This window comes from Leptosomus discolor, chromosome 6 (assembly GCF_034619465.1).
Source record: "Leptosomus discolor isolate bLepDis1 chromosome 6, bLepDis1.hap2, whole genome shotgun sequence".
Taxonomy (NCBI): Eukaryota; Metazoa; Chordata; class Aves; order Leptosomiformes; family Leptosomidae; genus Leptosomus; species Leptosomus discolor.
Window position 1 is genome coordinate 15,776,312 of NC_141396.1, and position 13,501 is coordinate 15,789,812.

At 56.4% G+C, this 13,501-nt stretch overlaps 1 protein-coding gene across 2 annotated transcripts; it reads right to left on the reverse strand.

Moving 5' to 3' along the window:
- Positions 1–610: 610 nt before the first annotated feature.
- Positions 611–8,790, reverse strand: FGF8 (fibroblast growth factor 8). 2 transcript variants are annotated; one of them, XM_086466676.1, is made up of 5 exons: positions 8,759–8,790; positions 8,624–8,660; positions 6,361–6,541; positions 2,046–2,152; positions 611–953 (listed from the first exon to the last, which is right to left on the reverse strand). In XM_086466676.1, the coding sequence occupies exons 1-5, from the start codon at positions 8,788–8,790 to the stop codon at positions 666–668; spliced, it is 645 nt and encodes a 214-aa protein (XP_086322802.1). In that variant the 3' UTR covers positions 611–665. The 2 variants fall into 2 exon arrangements, with proteins under 2 accessions (XP_086322802.1, XP_086322803.1); XM_086466677.1 differs by having other exon boundaries at positions 6,361–6,508; positions 8,759–8,776.
- Between the last annotated feature and the right edge of the window lie 4,711 nt (positions 8,791–13,501).

Below are 13,501 nucleotides of genomic sequence, written 5' to 3' on the forward strand. Positions count from 1 at the left end.
TTCCAGCAACCCCTCACTCAGCTGAAGAAGTAAGCGCATCCAAGGAAGAAAAGCATCCAGCGGTCCTTCCCCTGGGGCGTCGCAGCCAGCCCCCACAGGTAGTGCTCACACATCGCCCAGGCTGCAAAACTCACCCCTGGAAGCCTCCAACCACCTCTGAAATAAATCCTCTCCCCTTAATTGTTTTCCAACCTCTCCATCTTCTCCAGTAAGCCTTAAGCCAGTTCGTTTAAGTAGCACATTGCTCCCAGATTTGGATTTCCTTTTTTTTTTTTTTTCGCTTGTTTGTTTTAAATGGTGATTTTTTTCTCCTTTCCCCCTAGAGCTACAAAAAAAAATTACAAAATAAAGCACAACCCCAAACAGACTAGAACACTTCTAAGTGAAGAGCTCTTGCCCCTTCACCAGTCTTTGAACATTTCATTTCCTTTAAAGTTGGAGTACAAAAATAGAGCCTCTCTTTTTTTTTTTCCTTTTTTTTTTTTTTTGTAAAAACCAAACAACCCCCCCCCAAATTATCAACAACTAGAGCAGGTAATTTCTTTTATCTTCCCCCCACCCTTTTTTTGTGTTTTGTTTAATACCCATATGGGAAAGTCTCTACAAATAGTCCAGCAAGCTCAGAGGAGAGTCCTCCAGGAGAGGTGAGGCCAGAGATGGGCTCATCAAGGGCCCACCTTGGAGCTGGAGTTTCTAGTCCTTTTACTTCTCCGGTTGAAGGGGTAGTTGAGGAACTCAAAGCGTCTGTGGGGCTCAGTGGTCTGGTGGCCCTTGGGAAGCCTCTTCATGAAATGCACCTCCCTTTGGTGCTGCCGGGTCTTGGAGCCCTTGCGCGGGCGGCCCTTGCGGGTGAAGGCCATGTACCAGCCCTCGTACTTGGCATTCTGCAGCGCCGTGTAGTTGTTCTCCAGGACAATCTCCGTGAAGACACAGTCCTTGCCTTTGCCGTTGCTCTGAGAAGGGGACAGAGGGGGGGGATTTAAGCCTATGGTCCTTGGTCAGAGGCTTCTTCTTGCTACCCCAAGTGGGACTGGCTGGTGTGGCAGCAGGGTTGCAGTGCTTGTGGGCAGCTGAGTGCCAGCTTTTCCCACCTCTTCTCCTACAGATCAGAATTGCCTAAAATCTGCTTTTCATTAGAAAACCTGGGTGGAGCAGGTATTGTGGCACGTGCAGACATTGCTCATCGTAGTTTGCATCCCCAGTGTGATGCCAGCATTGGGCTGCAAGCCCCAACATGGCTTGTCCCAGCCTTCATTTACACTGCACCCATAAGGGGATTTTTGCCTGCTCCTGTCCTGCCCCCATCTGTGCCAGGGGCTGGATTCCCCCAACAGCACGACCATAAGCAAACTCTCCATCTCAGTGGCAATTCACCCACCCATCCAATCTCCCTTGGGGTCTTTAATATATGAGGGGCATCAAGAGGCAGGAGAGGAGATGCAGGGTCCATGGAGATGATGCCCACACATGTAGGTGGCAGGGAGTACAGGGGCAGCTGGGGGCTGAGCTCCTCCCCATTACAGGCAGCACTGGGACCAGGGAGGGGACCCACAACAGCCGGCCCCAGGAGCTGCCATGGAAAATCCTTCCAATCCCTGTCCCTGGATTTTGCACATCCAGACCCCTCCGCCCCCGGGTAGGGAGCGTCGAGGCTTGGAGGGAGCGTGACTAACCAGCGCGCTGCAGGGCCGGCCTTGGGGCCAGCCCCACGGAGCATCTTAACATTCCTGGCACTTGTACCATGTAATCAGGGAGAATAGCCCGGCAATCCGCCTATTTGTTCGGGGAGATACAAGGCATGCACCCCACACGGCACCCGCCAGCCTCCCTTGCTCCCCCCCTTCCCTCCAGCCGTCCAGGCTGCAGGATGGCTCACGCCCCTGCCCTCCAAAGGGGTGTGCTGGCTGAGCCCCTGGGACCCCCATCTCCCCTGCCCATCAGCATAGATGGGCCCCATATCAGGTAAGAGCTCCTCTCCCAGCGAGCCCCACTCAGCCCCACAGCACATCCCTGGCTCTCCCATGCCCTTGGTCCCAGCCCCCTACCTTGCCGATCAGCTTCCCCTTCTTGTTCATGCAGATGTAGAAACCTGTGGCCGCTCCCTTGATGCGCACACGGCTCCCAAAGGTGTCCGTCTCCACGATGAGCTTGGCTGGGGAGAGAAGGGTAAGGAAAGAGAGAGGGAAGTCAGAGGGGCTCCGGGGATGGGGCAGGCACAGGGATGGAGACCCCAGCAATGCCTGACATTGGGCACATGCTGAGCAGGAAGGAAGCTGGGGCAGGGAGAGCCCTAAAAATCAATGGATGAGTTTAGGAGACAGCCTTGGCCCCTCTACCCTGCCACTGTGTCCCTGCATGACCTTGGTCACATCCCTTTGCCACCCTGAGCCATGCTGGAGCAGCAGTAGCTCTGTCTTGCCCAGCTCCATGGGGCTCAGCAGTTCAGGTGCTGCAGAGATGCCCCAGAAGGGAGGCAGGGCAGCGAGCAGGGTACGCACTGGCTGGCAGAGAACAAGCCAGCTGCCCTGCAAACTGAGGCAGGTCTGGGCGAGCCTGCAGGCAGGAAGCAGGCAGGCACCCTCTGGAAGTGCACAGCATGCTGCCAGCTGTCCCCAGCCCAGGGGACACCACTCCATGTCTCTCTGCTGGGCCAGGGCTGCAGGAGGAGCAGTGACTTTGCAGCTGGCAGGGGAGGCGTGAAGGGTACGGCCATCCTTTTAATGCCTTTCACCTTTGCACGAGTCGAGAGGGCGTATTGATTTGGTCTCAGTTTTTTAATGGAGGCATCGATCGACTTCCGAAGGAGCTATGCAAATCGACGGGTCGATGGGCCGCCTATAAATAGACCTGTCACCTTCCCTCCCTGCCTCCGCCCTGGGAATCCGAGCCTCGAAGCCCATCCATCCCCAGAGAAGGGGGAGGATGGGGACAGGACATCCTTCTCCCTCGCCCTACAGCTGCTGTCCCCAGAGCCAGCTCCCCTCCAGGGTGGGCAAGCCTGGGCAGGGATGATGGCTACCTGTTTGCACCTCAAAAGGGCTGTGCTGTGCCAAGCACCAAAGATTTCCCCATGGCGCTGAAAAGCCAGCCAGAACTGTCCCATCTCACCACCACCACCTCTTGCCCAGCGTCAGCCCCGAGTGCCATAAGCACAGTTTGGCAAGGTAATTACAGTGCAGCCCACAAAGCTTCCAAGTTTACAGCCTTATTACGGGACTAAGCCCATTGATGCCTTATTTCTCCTCTCCAAACTCTGCACAAGGGCTGCCCAGTCCCTCAGGACTGTGGTCCACCCTGGCTTGCACATCTCTACCCCAGGATGCTCAGCCACCAGCGAGCCCCTGTGAGGGCAGCTATGTGGCTTTGGAGCGAGTGGCTTTGCAGGAGAATGGTTCAAATGGCAGAAGACAGCTGTGAGCACATGCACAAGCTAAAGCGAGCCTAAATCATACTCTGGGCTAGGAGCAAACTGCTGCCTCTCTGTCTCTGTGATGCCCTGATCCTGCATCCCTTGCATCACAGGCACTGCTGAGGTCAATGGAACTGAGGGTAGGGACAGAGAGCGGGCAATGCTGGCAGCAGCTGAGTTGAGCCATAGAAAGGGCATCCCAAAATTTGCTGGGGCTGACTGATTTGGTGCTGCCAGGCAAGTCAGGCTTGGTGTGCATGCAGGCATCCCGTCCCCACACTATCTCCTGCCAGCATCACTCTGCAGCATCTCTCAGCCTCAAACTGCCTCACGCCCGCAGCCTTCCACCAGAGCCAGGCACAGACTGGACTCAGAGCTAAGGAATTTGGAAAGAGCCAACTCCAGGCTGTGCCACCCCGGCACCAATACCCAGAGCCTGGCACACACCCAGCATCCCCAAAACCAGCCACAGGAGCCACGTCACTCTGCAAATGAAACGCTGAGACAGTGACCCCCTATTTGTCTATATTGGGGGAAACGTGGGGGAATTGATCTCGGAGGCAGTAAAAGGTTTGAGGGAAATTGATTTTTCTCTCCAAGAGATAGACAGAGTAGGGAGGGAGGGATGGGTGGAGGAGAGAGGGAGGGAGTGGGGAGGCCTCAGCCCCAGCAAGCACAAAACCCCGCTTTAAAGATGCACATTGCTTCCCTTTCACCTTTTTTTTTCCCCCCCATGATTTACAGCCACCAGTTGGGTTCACTGCCCTGCACAAGCCCAGCCAGCACACGGCTCTGGCCCAGGCAGCCACAGAGGATGGGGACAACCTGTTCCCAGGGACCTGCACCCCAGACCGGAGTGGGCAACCCAGGAACCCCGCAAACCCCAGCCCCAACCAGTAGAAAACCCCAGGTGCAGACAAAACCAGCAAGTCGACAGGGAGCTGCGACCAGGCTGCAGCCGGCGGCGGGTTGCTCGGTGGCAGGCACAGCCTGGGAGGGATGCACGGGGCTGCACCGGCCACCCGCCTTCCCTTAGAATTAAAAAAAGTCAGTCAAATATCGACAATTAAGACAGATAACTGAAAATGCCGGACTTGATGTTAAGTCGGCTGTAAAAACGTCAGCATGGGGAAAGGGGTCATCTGCAAAAATAAATCAATCCCTTTTACACGCCTACCCCCAAAAATGAGATAAAAAAAAAGCAGAAGGAAGGGCTCAGGGAGGGGGGCTCTTTTCTTTAAAAGTGGATTTCTAAATAACATTTTGGGGGAGTTCTTTTTTTCCCTTTTTTTTTTTTGGGGGGGGGGGGGAGCTTAACATTTTCGACTCTATTCTTTCCCTTAAGTGACAGATTTATCCCAGTAAAATTATGTTTCATGCTCAAACTTTGAAGGGAAAGTGGCTACGTAAATGCTGAAAAAATGCAGCGAGACACACTTGATCCCCCAACTGGACTGCGAAGAGGAGAAAGTATTCAGGAAATGTTAAAAAAGGTGAAAGTAAGAAGCGTTTTAATAGTTCTTCCAGACATGGGGGCCTCCCTAGAGATTCATATAGAACAATCCTGAACCTCTATTTTAACATTTACAGACTTGCAACTCTTTTAAAACTTTACATCTGAAAAACTGCTTGTTCTCTTTCTGGTTTAGATCAGTCTTCATTTGCCTCCTTAGCTCTTCAAATGCTTAACCTTTTTTATTACATTTTAATAGAGTTTTTCAAGCCACCACCAGTCCCCTCCTACTGGCCTTATTTAAACCTAGTCGTTATTTAAATATGCACTAACTGCCTTTTAAATCCAGGCATTATAGGTCTAAAACAAGACAGGATTTTTTGCTTGGGAAATTAGCTAATGCCCTTTCAAGCCAGAGCTGCTTTAGGATGGGGATAGTTCATTTGGAAGACTAATGCTGGATGTATGGAATACCATATAGACGGAATTTGTGCTTCGCTTGAACTGCTGAAGTCCAGCACAAAATTTTCAGCCAAAGGAAAAGGAAGAAAGAAAAAAAAATAAGCAGAAGAGGAAGGAAGAAAAGCGTTTCTACTAATCTCCCCAAGCAAGAAAGGGAAATTGCAGCTAATACCAAAGAAAAACAGTTGTGAATCCCACGTGCAACACACGGGAATACGGGCACTTCCCCGATCCGGGTGCAGGATCGGGCCTCGCGGTGCCGGGGCTCGTTGGCCCCGCTGACCCCTGCGTGGCGTTTGACTGTCCTAGTGTGTCATTAGCACATGCAATCAAAGTACTTGGGCTTCGGGTGTCCCCAGCAGAGGGATTGGTCCCTCTGCCCCAGGGGCACAGAGGTTTTTGGGGAGGGGGTGCCAGGGCCGGGGTGATGGCAGAGGGGCCGCGGCATAGTGCAGGCTCTCACACTCACAGAGCCCCCCCCTGCTTTGTCTCTTTACATCTTCACCTGCAGCCGACTGCCTCACTGACCCTCCGCTCGGGATTTGTTTGGGGAAGGAAGGGATGGGGGGTATATCAGGAAAATGCCACTTCGGACAGTTCTAGTTTAGGGAAGGCTTCCAAAGCAGCCATTCACCTTTCCCTGCTTGCCCACCCCTTTCTTTTCTTTTTCAACTTCCTATTTCTGTTCCAAAAAGAAGTCTCAGAGACACCCAGCCCTGCGAAGAGCTGGGCTGAAATGACCGGTGCTGCTCAGCACACCGCAGCCCCGAGCCCTCCGAGTCAGGTGCAAACCAAGAATGAAAAAGAAAGGAGCAGAGCCCATCCTACAAGCACTGGTCCCCTCCCTCGGCATGGGGAACCTGCCCTCACCTCGAATCAGACAGCCACTGATCGCTGACCCCTATGTTCTCCCTTTACAAGCCCCCACAAGCTGAACGATTTTAATGATTTCTGGCTAACAAACAGGACGGAAATCATCAATCGCCGTGCCGGGCTGCAAACACCTCCCCGGCTCCCCCCTGTCGCACGTCCTTACCATGCACATCTCCATCCTCTGCCATCGCATTGATTTTCTTGTTGTCCAAGATCTGCACATGTTTCCCGCTGGTCCGGCTGTACAGCTGGTAGGTACGGACGAGCCGCCGGCTGAGCTGATCTGTCACCAGGCTCTGCTCCCTCACATGCTGTGTAAAATTAGGTGGGGACTGAACAGTTACCTTTAGGAAATTAAAAAATATACGACACACCATTATAATCTCTACTCCTCAGAGGGGCAAATGGGCTGAGCCGAGGTCACTGGCCTCCAGCTGGGCTTTACAGGGAGGCACGGAGCCAGGACCACAGTGGTACCTCCTGCACCAGCAAAGCCTCCCCGGGAGAAGGAGCATTAAGCTCCAGGACACAGCGACCAGAGCCCTTTACAGAGCTGTGCCCACTCCAGACATGCCCTAAGCAGAGAGGTGCAGGTGACTCGGGAGCACAACAGGGCTTGGTGACCCCAGAGGCCTCCCTGGAACTCTGCAAGTCCCAGCTGGCACTGGGGAACCAGAGATGGGCATCAAGGCTGGGAGCTGGAGGGGGTCCGGTGAGGCATGCAGAATGGCACTGGGATAACACATTTGTCCCACACCTCTCTCTCTCCTCTGCAGGAGCATGCTACTGCTCTGGCTGCCCTGGACATACACCCCAGCCATTGCCCTGTCAGCTTCAACAGCTGCCTTTCCTCTGGGTTCCAGGCTCTTTATTTGGTCCCAAACACCCCACTTATTGAGCTCTTCATATACAAAGTCCCCAGAGAAGGTAGAGATGTGAGGTATCAGAATTATAAGAAAACCATGCCCCAGGCTGGGTATTTAGTGGCATAAAAACCTGAGGATACTAACACTACCCGTGCAAACACATCTCTCATCTGCAGACAGATGTTTGGTGCCAGCAGCGGGATTGTCCCCAGCCCCAGCACAGCAAACCCGTTAGCCCCGGAGCCGCAGCTGAGCCCACCCCTCCAGACCCGACGCTGCTGCTCCTGGGCTTTAAATGATTTTCATGAGCGGCCAAACCTGCTCCCCCCTCAGCCCCAGCTCACAAGCTTGCACAGAAGTCTTTTTTCCCCCCTCGTCTCAAATCCCTCTTTTAAGTCTGGAAAGTTTCGCTGCTCCCTGACATTTATAAAGATGTATTCTGAGCAAATGTTAGGAGATAGCTCCTTTCAACATCAGAAGGCTGGGACTACCCCCTGCCACCCCCACGTCAAATGGGAAGATTTCCTCCCGTCTTAAACAACAACAGAAAAACCCAATAAAAGCAAAAGCCGCTGCTCTCCCAAAGCTGGCTTTATAGAGATATCTCCCCTCGACAATGTCATCTCTCTCCCTCTGCTCCTGCCTGTGCATGTGTGTTTCCTATAGACGGGTTTTGGATAATGCAGCAGGATTCTCTCCCCAGCTCTGATGAGGGTACCATGTGGAGGAGAGGTCATTAGCCATGCTGCTGTTTGGTCTCCATCTCATACTCCAAAATATTACAGCTATGTTTTTATACAACTGCACACTCCCAGGACTTTGTTCCCTTCACTTTTCGGCTGGAAACTCAGTTTTTTTTTTTTTTCCCAAGCTTCCAGGAAAATTAAAAAAAAAAAAAAAAAGTAGCTTAAAGGGCATTTTAAACAAAGCTTTTGCACCTGTGATCTCATGGGGAAGGGGGGCTTCACCCTGGTTTGAAGGCGCACCGCTCGCAGCGACGCGTGCCTGCTGGTATGCGGGTGTTGCACAAGCTCTGCCCGGGCTGTTTAATCTATTCATGGCACTTCTGTCTCTGGCGATACAAACTAATGATGTTGAAGTCTGACAATTTTAAGCTGTGCTTTTTAGTCAGGTTTTGGGGTTGGGGTTTTTTTTTTTACCCCTTCTTAATTCTGCTTTACTTTTTGGAGGAAGCGGTGTAGGGAAAAGGAAAAAAAAAAAAAAAAAACAACTGGATAAGAGGAACTGGGGTATCCACAGTGCCATTTAGAGGTGGGGGAAGGGGACCTAAAGCTACTTAAAAATAACCCTGCGCAATTCCTTGAAACCCCGGGTACTCCCTGCCTCCCAGCTCGAGTTCCCCGGACCTTATTTTGCAGCCCGGGGGGGCTCCCCACTCACTCTCGGCTTTTTACAGCCGGGCGACTTTTGTCTCCTGGGTTTTAAACTGTTCCTCCTCCTCCCTCACTCCCTCCCGAGCCCGGAGCGCTCGACGGCGGCTGCGGGGCACCCCCCATCCCCGAGGGGCGAACAAAGCCGGGCGGCCCAGCGGGCACTTACCTGGGCTTGCAGGCAGAGGACGAACAAGTGCATTAACCTGGGACGGGGAGAGAGAAAGCAGGAGAGAGGTGTGAACCGGGGAGCAGGGGGATGCTGCGGGCCGGGGGCGGGAGGGCCGGGGCTGCCGGTACTCACACGTAGCTGAAGAGCGAGGAGCAGGGGTCCATCGCGGCGCCGGTGCGGGGCCCGGCGGCGGCGGGGAGCGCCCGGGGGGGCGCGGCGCGGCGCTGCCTCGGCTCCTCGCCTCCTCTCGCCCTGCCGGCGCGTCCTCGCCCCGAGGAAAGGAGGGCACAAGCGGCTACAGAGGGGAAAGGCCCCCGCCCGCCCGCCCGCCCAGCCCCCGGGGCGCACGGCCCGGCGGCCCCCCGCCGCGGGGAGCCCCCCGCCCCGCGGCCGCCCTGAGAGGCGGCGAGGCCGGCCCGCAGTCCCGACGGGGGGAGGCGGGCACTGCTGCCGGGGGAAGCCCTGCCGGACCGCCGCCCCCGCTCCCCTCCCCAGCCCGGCGGTACCTGCCGAGGCGGAGGGGGTGGCGGGCTCAGGTGTCGCCGAGCTCGGGGCTCCACTAAGGGCCGGGCTCCGCGGGCAGCCGCCGGTGGGTCGCCCTCCCCGCCCCGTGCCTCAGTTTCCCCATCCGTAAAATGGGGTTTAAGGGCTGGGAGGGAGGGGGTGTCCGGTCCACGTTCCCCCCGCTGGGAGCTCGCCTCTCCGCGGGCGCGTTGTGGATTGGGACCGAGCGGGTGAGCCCTCCCGGGACGTGCCAGACATTAAAAGGATTACGGGGGGGGGTGGGGGGTGGGGGTGGGGGATGGTGGTGGAGGGGGACGGAGTTTCGAGAGGGGGGGGAGTCTGAGCAAATACCGCAGCCGGGGTGGGGAGCGGGGAGCGGGACCCCCCCGCCCCGAGCATCCCCGCCGGGCGCTTACCTGGTGGGGCAGGCGGGCGCCCTCAGGGCCGGCGGTGCGGGGCCATGGGGCCGGACGGCGGCGGCAGCAGCGGGACGGGGCTCAGCCCCGCAGCCCGGGCAGGGCCGCCGAGGGCTGCATTGTTCCGGCGAGCCCCGGCGTTCCCGGCCCCGCCACCTGTTGCGCACCGGGGCGGGGGCTGCGGCGGGGCTGCGGCGGGCGGGCGGGCGGCCCCCGGGGCCGGTACCTGGCCGGGGCTGGGGCCGGCGCCGCCTGCTCGCCGCTGAGTGACAGCTGCTAATTTGCCGGCCGTGCCCCGCTGCCGGTCCCCGCGCTCCCCGCGCCCTCCTTTATCTTATCAGAGCCCATAATTACAATTGCTATTTTGTTTCCTCGAATCAGCAATCAGCGCTATCTGCCGCCGCTGGAGAGGCAGCTCCTGTCAGCCGGCCTCTGAGTGACAGGGCGGCGGGCTGCACCGCCGCACACCCACACACGCGTGTGCGCGGCCCGCCCGCACACGCACCCAGCCCTGCACGCCGCTCCTGAGCACACGCACACCCATGCAGACCCTTCCGTGCACACGCAGCTTGCACACGCATACAGCCTTTCCCACGCAGCCCCCCCCTTCCCGCTCGCACCTCTCACCCTCACAACCCCCCTGCACACGCACAACCCCGTACACACACACTGCACACCCCCCCAGCACACACATGCACACCCCTCTTTGTTCACCCCTACCCTAAAAGCACACCCCCCCACACCTCTCACGCCAGCTGCAGTCACAGGACATGAGAAATGCACTGACATCCAGCTCACGCGTTTTCCTCCTTCCTCAGGCACCCAGCAACCCCCAACACACGTGCCCTCGCACCTCTCCCCACCGTGCACTCAGCATTTCACCCCAAAACGCTGCCTACAGTCATCTCTGGGGATGGGTGTCCCAGGGGTCCCACCTGGTCTTGCCCAGCATCATCACTGCTGGGGGGTGCTGCAGGCGGGCAGGGGAGCCCAGGCAGTGCCCCATCCCTGGGCTGGCCCCACAGGGCTCAAGGAGAAAAATAGCCCCTGCATCAGTATCATCAGACCTAGCACAACACAGGATGGGCAACTGCCTTGTTCTCACCAAAATTTCCCACAAAATCAGCTGTTCATACATTTTGCTTCCCTTTTCCTTGGTGCAAAAGGCCGGAAGGACATTTCTGAAAGATTTTCCTACATGTAGGAAAGAAGTCTTGGGCCAAGCCTGCTTTTAACTGGAAGACTTCAGGAGCACCACAGGAAAGGGCAGGACGGGTACTGAAGGTGCTCAGCTGACGCAGGAGAGGGTTTCCACGGGCAGCACATGCTCATGCACTCAGCTCTTCGGTCCAGCACACACTCAGTAGAAAATCCTCCGTGTTGAGCTGTGCAAACCGCTGATGTGCCACAGCACGGGTGAGGCAGCTCCCTGTATCCACCTCTCTGGGTTGCGTAAGGAAAACCAGGCAAAACTAGAGCAGGCAGCACTAGATACTCCTGATGCTCTAAATTTAGACAATCCTTGTTTTTTTACATATAAAAAAAAAAAGGGATTTAGGCACTGTCTCTTTGCCAGGTGCTGCTCTTGTTCACCAGCAACCACCCCTGCTTTACCTCTGGCGGGCACAGGGTCAGGCTCCACACCGTGTTCAACAGCACCGTGTCCAGAACAGCCCAGGCTGCCTTCAACCAGGAGATTTATGGTGTCCCGTATGGGGTCAGAGGCAGCCGCGAACTGACAGCCCTGCGTGCCCCCTGCCCTCGGCAAACAGGCTCAAGTGCCAGTCATGGCTGTAAAATCAAGCCAGTGCGGGATCACCCAGGGGCAGCCACACTTCAGCTGACAGTGGATGACAGACGATGCTCCTGCCAGCCATCCTTGGGCCTACAGCCAAAGCCTCCTCAGTCCCCATCCTACCCCACCTTTGGGCAGGGGACAGACACAAGTGGGTTGGTGATGGCAACCGGGGACAGGCAACATCACGCCTGCTGGGCTCAGCCCACCTCTGTTGCTGCCTTGGCTCATGGCCATGATCTGCTCCTTGCAGGGAAGTCGGGTGGGTCACTCATGTTTGCATCAAGAATGATACCTCCACCCCCATTTGTCTTTTAAGTAAAAAACCCAAACATTTTTGGAAAGCCCATCTCCTGTGCAAGGCAGCACAAGGGAAATCAGCCTGCCTATCAGCTCCTTCACAGGCCATCTGAGCTAAGCCCCCCGGTCCATGGTGTGAGGGTCCCCTCCATCCCCAGGCACTGAGGCTAAATGGCTTGTCTGGCTCTCCTGGGGAGCAGAGAAACCCCAGCTCGGTGCTCCTGAGACCAGCTTGGTCATAGGCCAAGCTGCTGTGGAGCTGGTAGAAGAAATCTCCTCCTGGCAGAAAGACTTGGGGACCTGCTGTGTCCCTAGTGCTCCAGGCAGCCATCAGGCCATGATTCCTGGAGGAGTCTATCAGCATGGTCCCATCAGGTCCCGTCCTGGTGCCCCACTGCTCCATTGCCCTCCTCTGCAGAACTGGGACCATATTTAGGCTGGGCAGGCACAGGATTGCTTTTCACTCAGAGAAGAGCTTGTGTATTTTATGTTCTTCAGGGATGTTAAAAGCTGCAGATGAAGCATCGAACACCAGAGATGTGAGCTGCAGCCCTCTGACCCCTTTATACAGCTGAGGGTGCCCAGATGCAGCCACAGAGCTGCAACACCAAGAAGCAGAAGCTGAGAGAGGAACCAGGACATGGAGATGGCTGTCCCAGCCCAGCTGGGGTCCAGGCTTGCTCCCAGACCTCCCCCAACTCCGCTTTCCCTTTGCACCCTGCATAGAGCTTCTTGGCAGCCGGGGGGCAGCTCCTGGGGCAGTCTAGACTGCAGTCTGGCAGTGAGGAGACTGGGAGAGGATTTGAGACCACAGGGTGTACTGCAGGGGTCTCTCACCATTCCGCCTGTGACTCTCAGCACTGCACCCCTCACCCAGGGCCACCCCAGCACTGCCCCGGCTCTCTCCCAGGATGTCCCTTCGCATATCCGTGGGACACAGCCAGGTCCCGGATGCAGCTTCCAGCCTGTTTCTTCTAGGGCATCATCCCTGTCCAGCCCAGTCCAGGTGAGAAGGGGTCCACTGACCACCCTCTCCTCCTGCAGGGCGAGGGACGGCAGAGCAAGCCCCCACAAGAGATCAAAGCCAGCAAGGTGTAGCTGTTACCAGCTCCCCCCTGAGCATCAGCCTAAAACCTCCCCTCTAGCATCACTTGCTTCAGAAAGACAGAGACAAGAAAAGCAAATACAACCACGGCTTTAGGGGCAACCAGTCCACACCGAGGCAAGTGGAGACAAGGGCTCCTAGCAAACTGGGAGTTCACATCACAAGAGGATACTGGGAGAATTTGGGGTGAGGGGTAGCCAGGAAAACACCCGCAGGAGGTGTGGCTTGAACATCTGTTTACCAGGGGAAACTACCAGGTGGAGAAGCAACCAGGACATCGCTGTCATGTAGAGAAGGGCCAACAGGCACAGTTCCCTGCTCCTGCCCGGCAAGGAACATAGACAGGACCACAGCGCTAATCCCGGCTGATGGAGGAGAGCAGCACCTGCAACAGCACGCTGCAGCACTGAGCTGGCCGGAGGGTGAGGAGACCTCCTCTCTGCAGGTATAGAGGGCTCAGAGAGACTGCAGAGCAGTTGCCTTTGACAGGGGACAGACAGTGTAGGCAGTGGGGTGGCTGGCATGGGGCTGAGGGTTAGCCAAAGGCTGGGGTGCACAAAGACAAGGACGCTGGCCTGTACCCAAGCATCTCCCTTCCCTCCAACACCGTATGATGGAGAGCCAAAATGCATGAAAACCAGGATCCTGTAACACTTCACAGCTGTGCCTGCAGGATACTTGGCCATAAACCATCTTTTGCCACCCCAAAATAAATATGTGGAGGCTTCCCAGCAGAGCCAGAGGGATGCTAGCCC

Excerpts from the sequence above, each read along its gene's own strand:
- FGF8 (XM_086466676.1), bottom strand. The coding sequence starts at position 8,790 with ATGGACCCCTGCTCCTCGCTCTTCAGCTACGT. Across the intron at positions 6,542-8,623 it reads TCCTCTGCCTGCAAGCCCAG|GTAACTGTTCAGTCCCCACC; the intron begins GTAAGTGCCCGC and ends AATTTCCTAAAG. Across the intron at positions 954-2,045 it reads AGGGGAAGCTGATCGGCAAG|AGCAACGGCAAAGGCAAGGA; the intron begins GTAGGGGGCTGG and ends TCCCCTTCTCAG.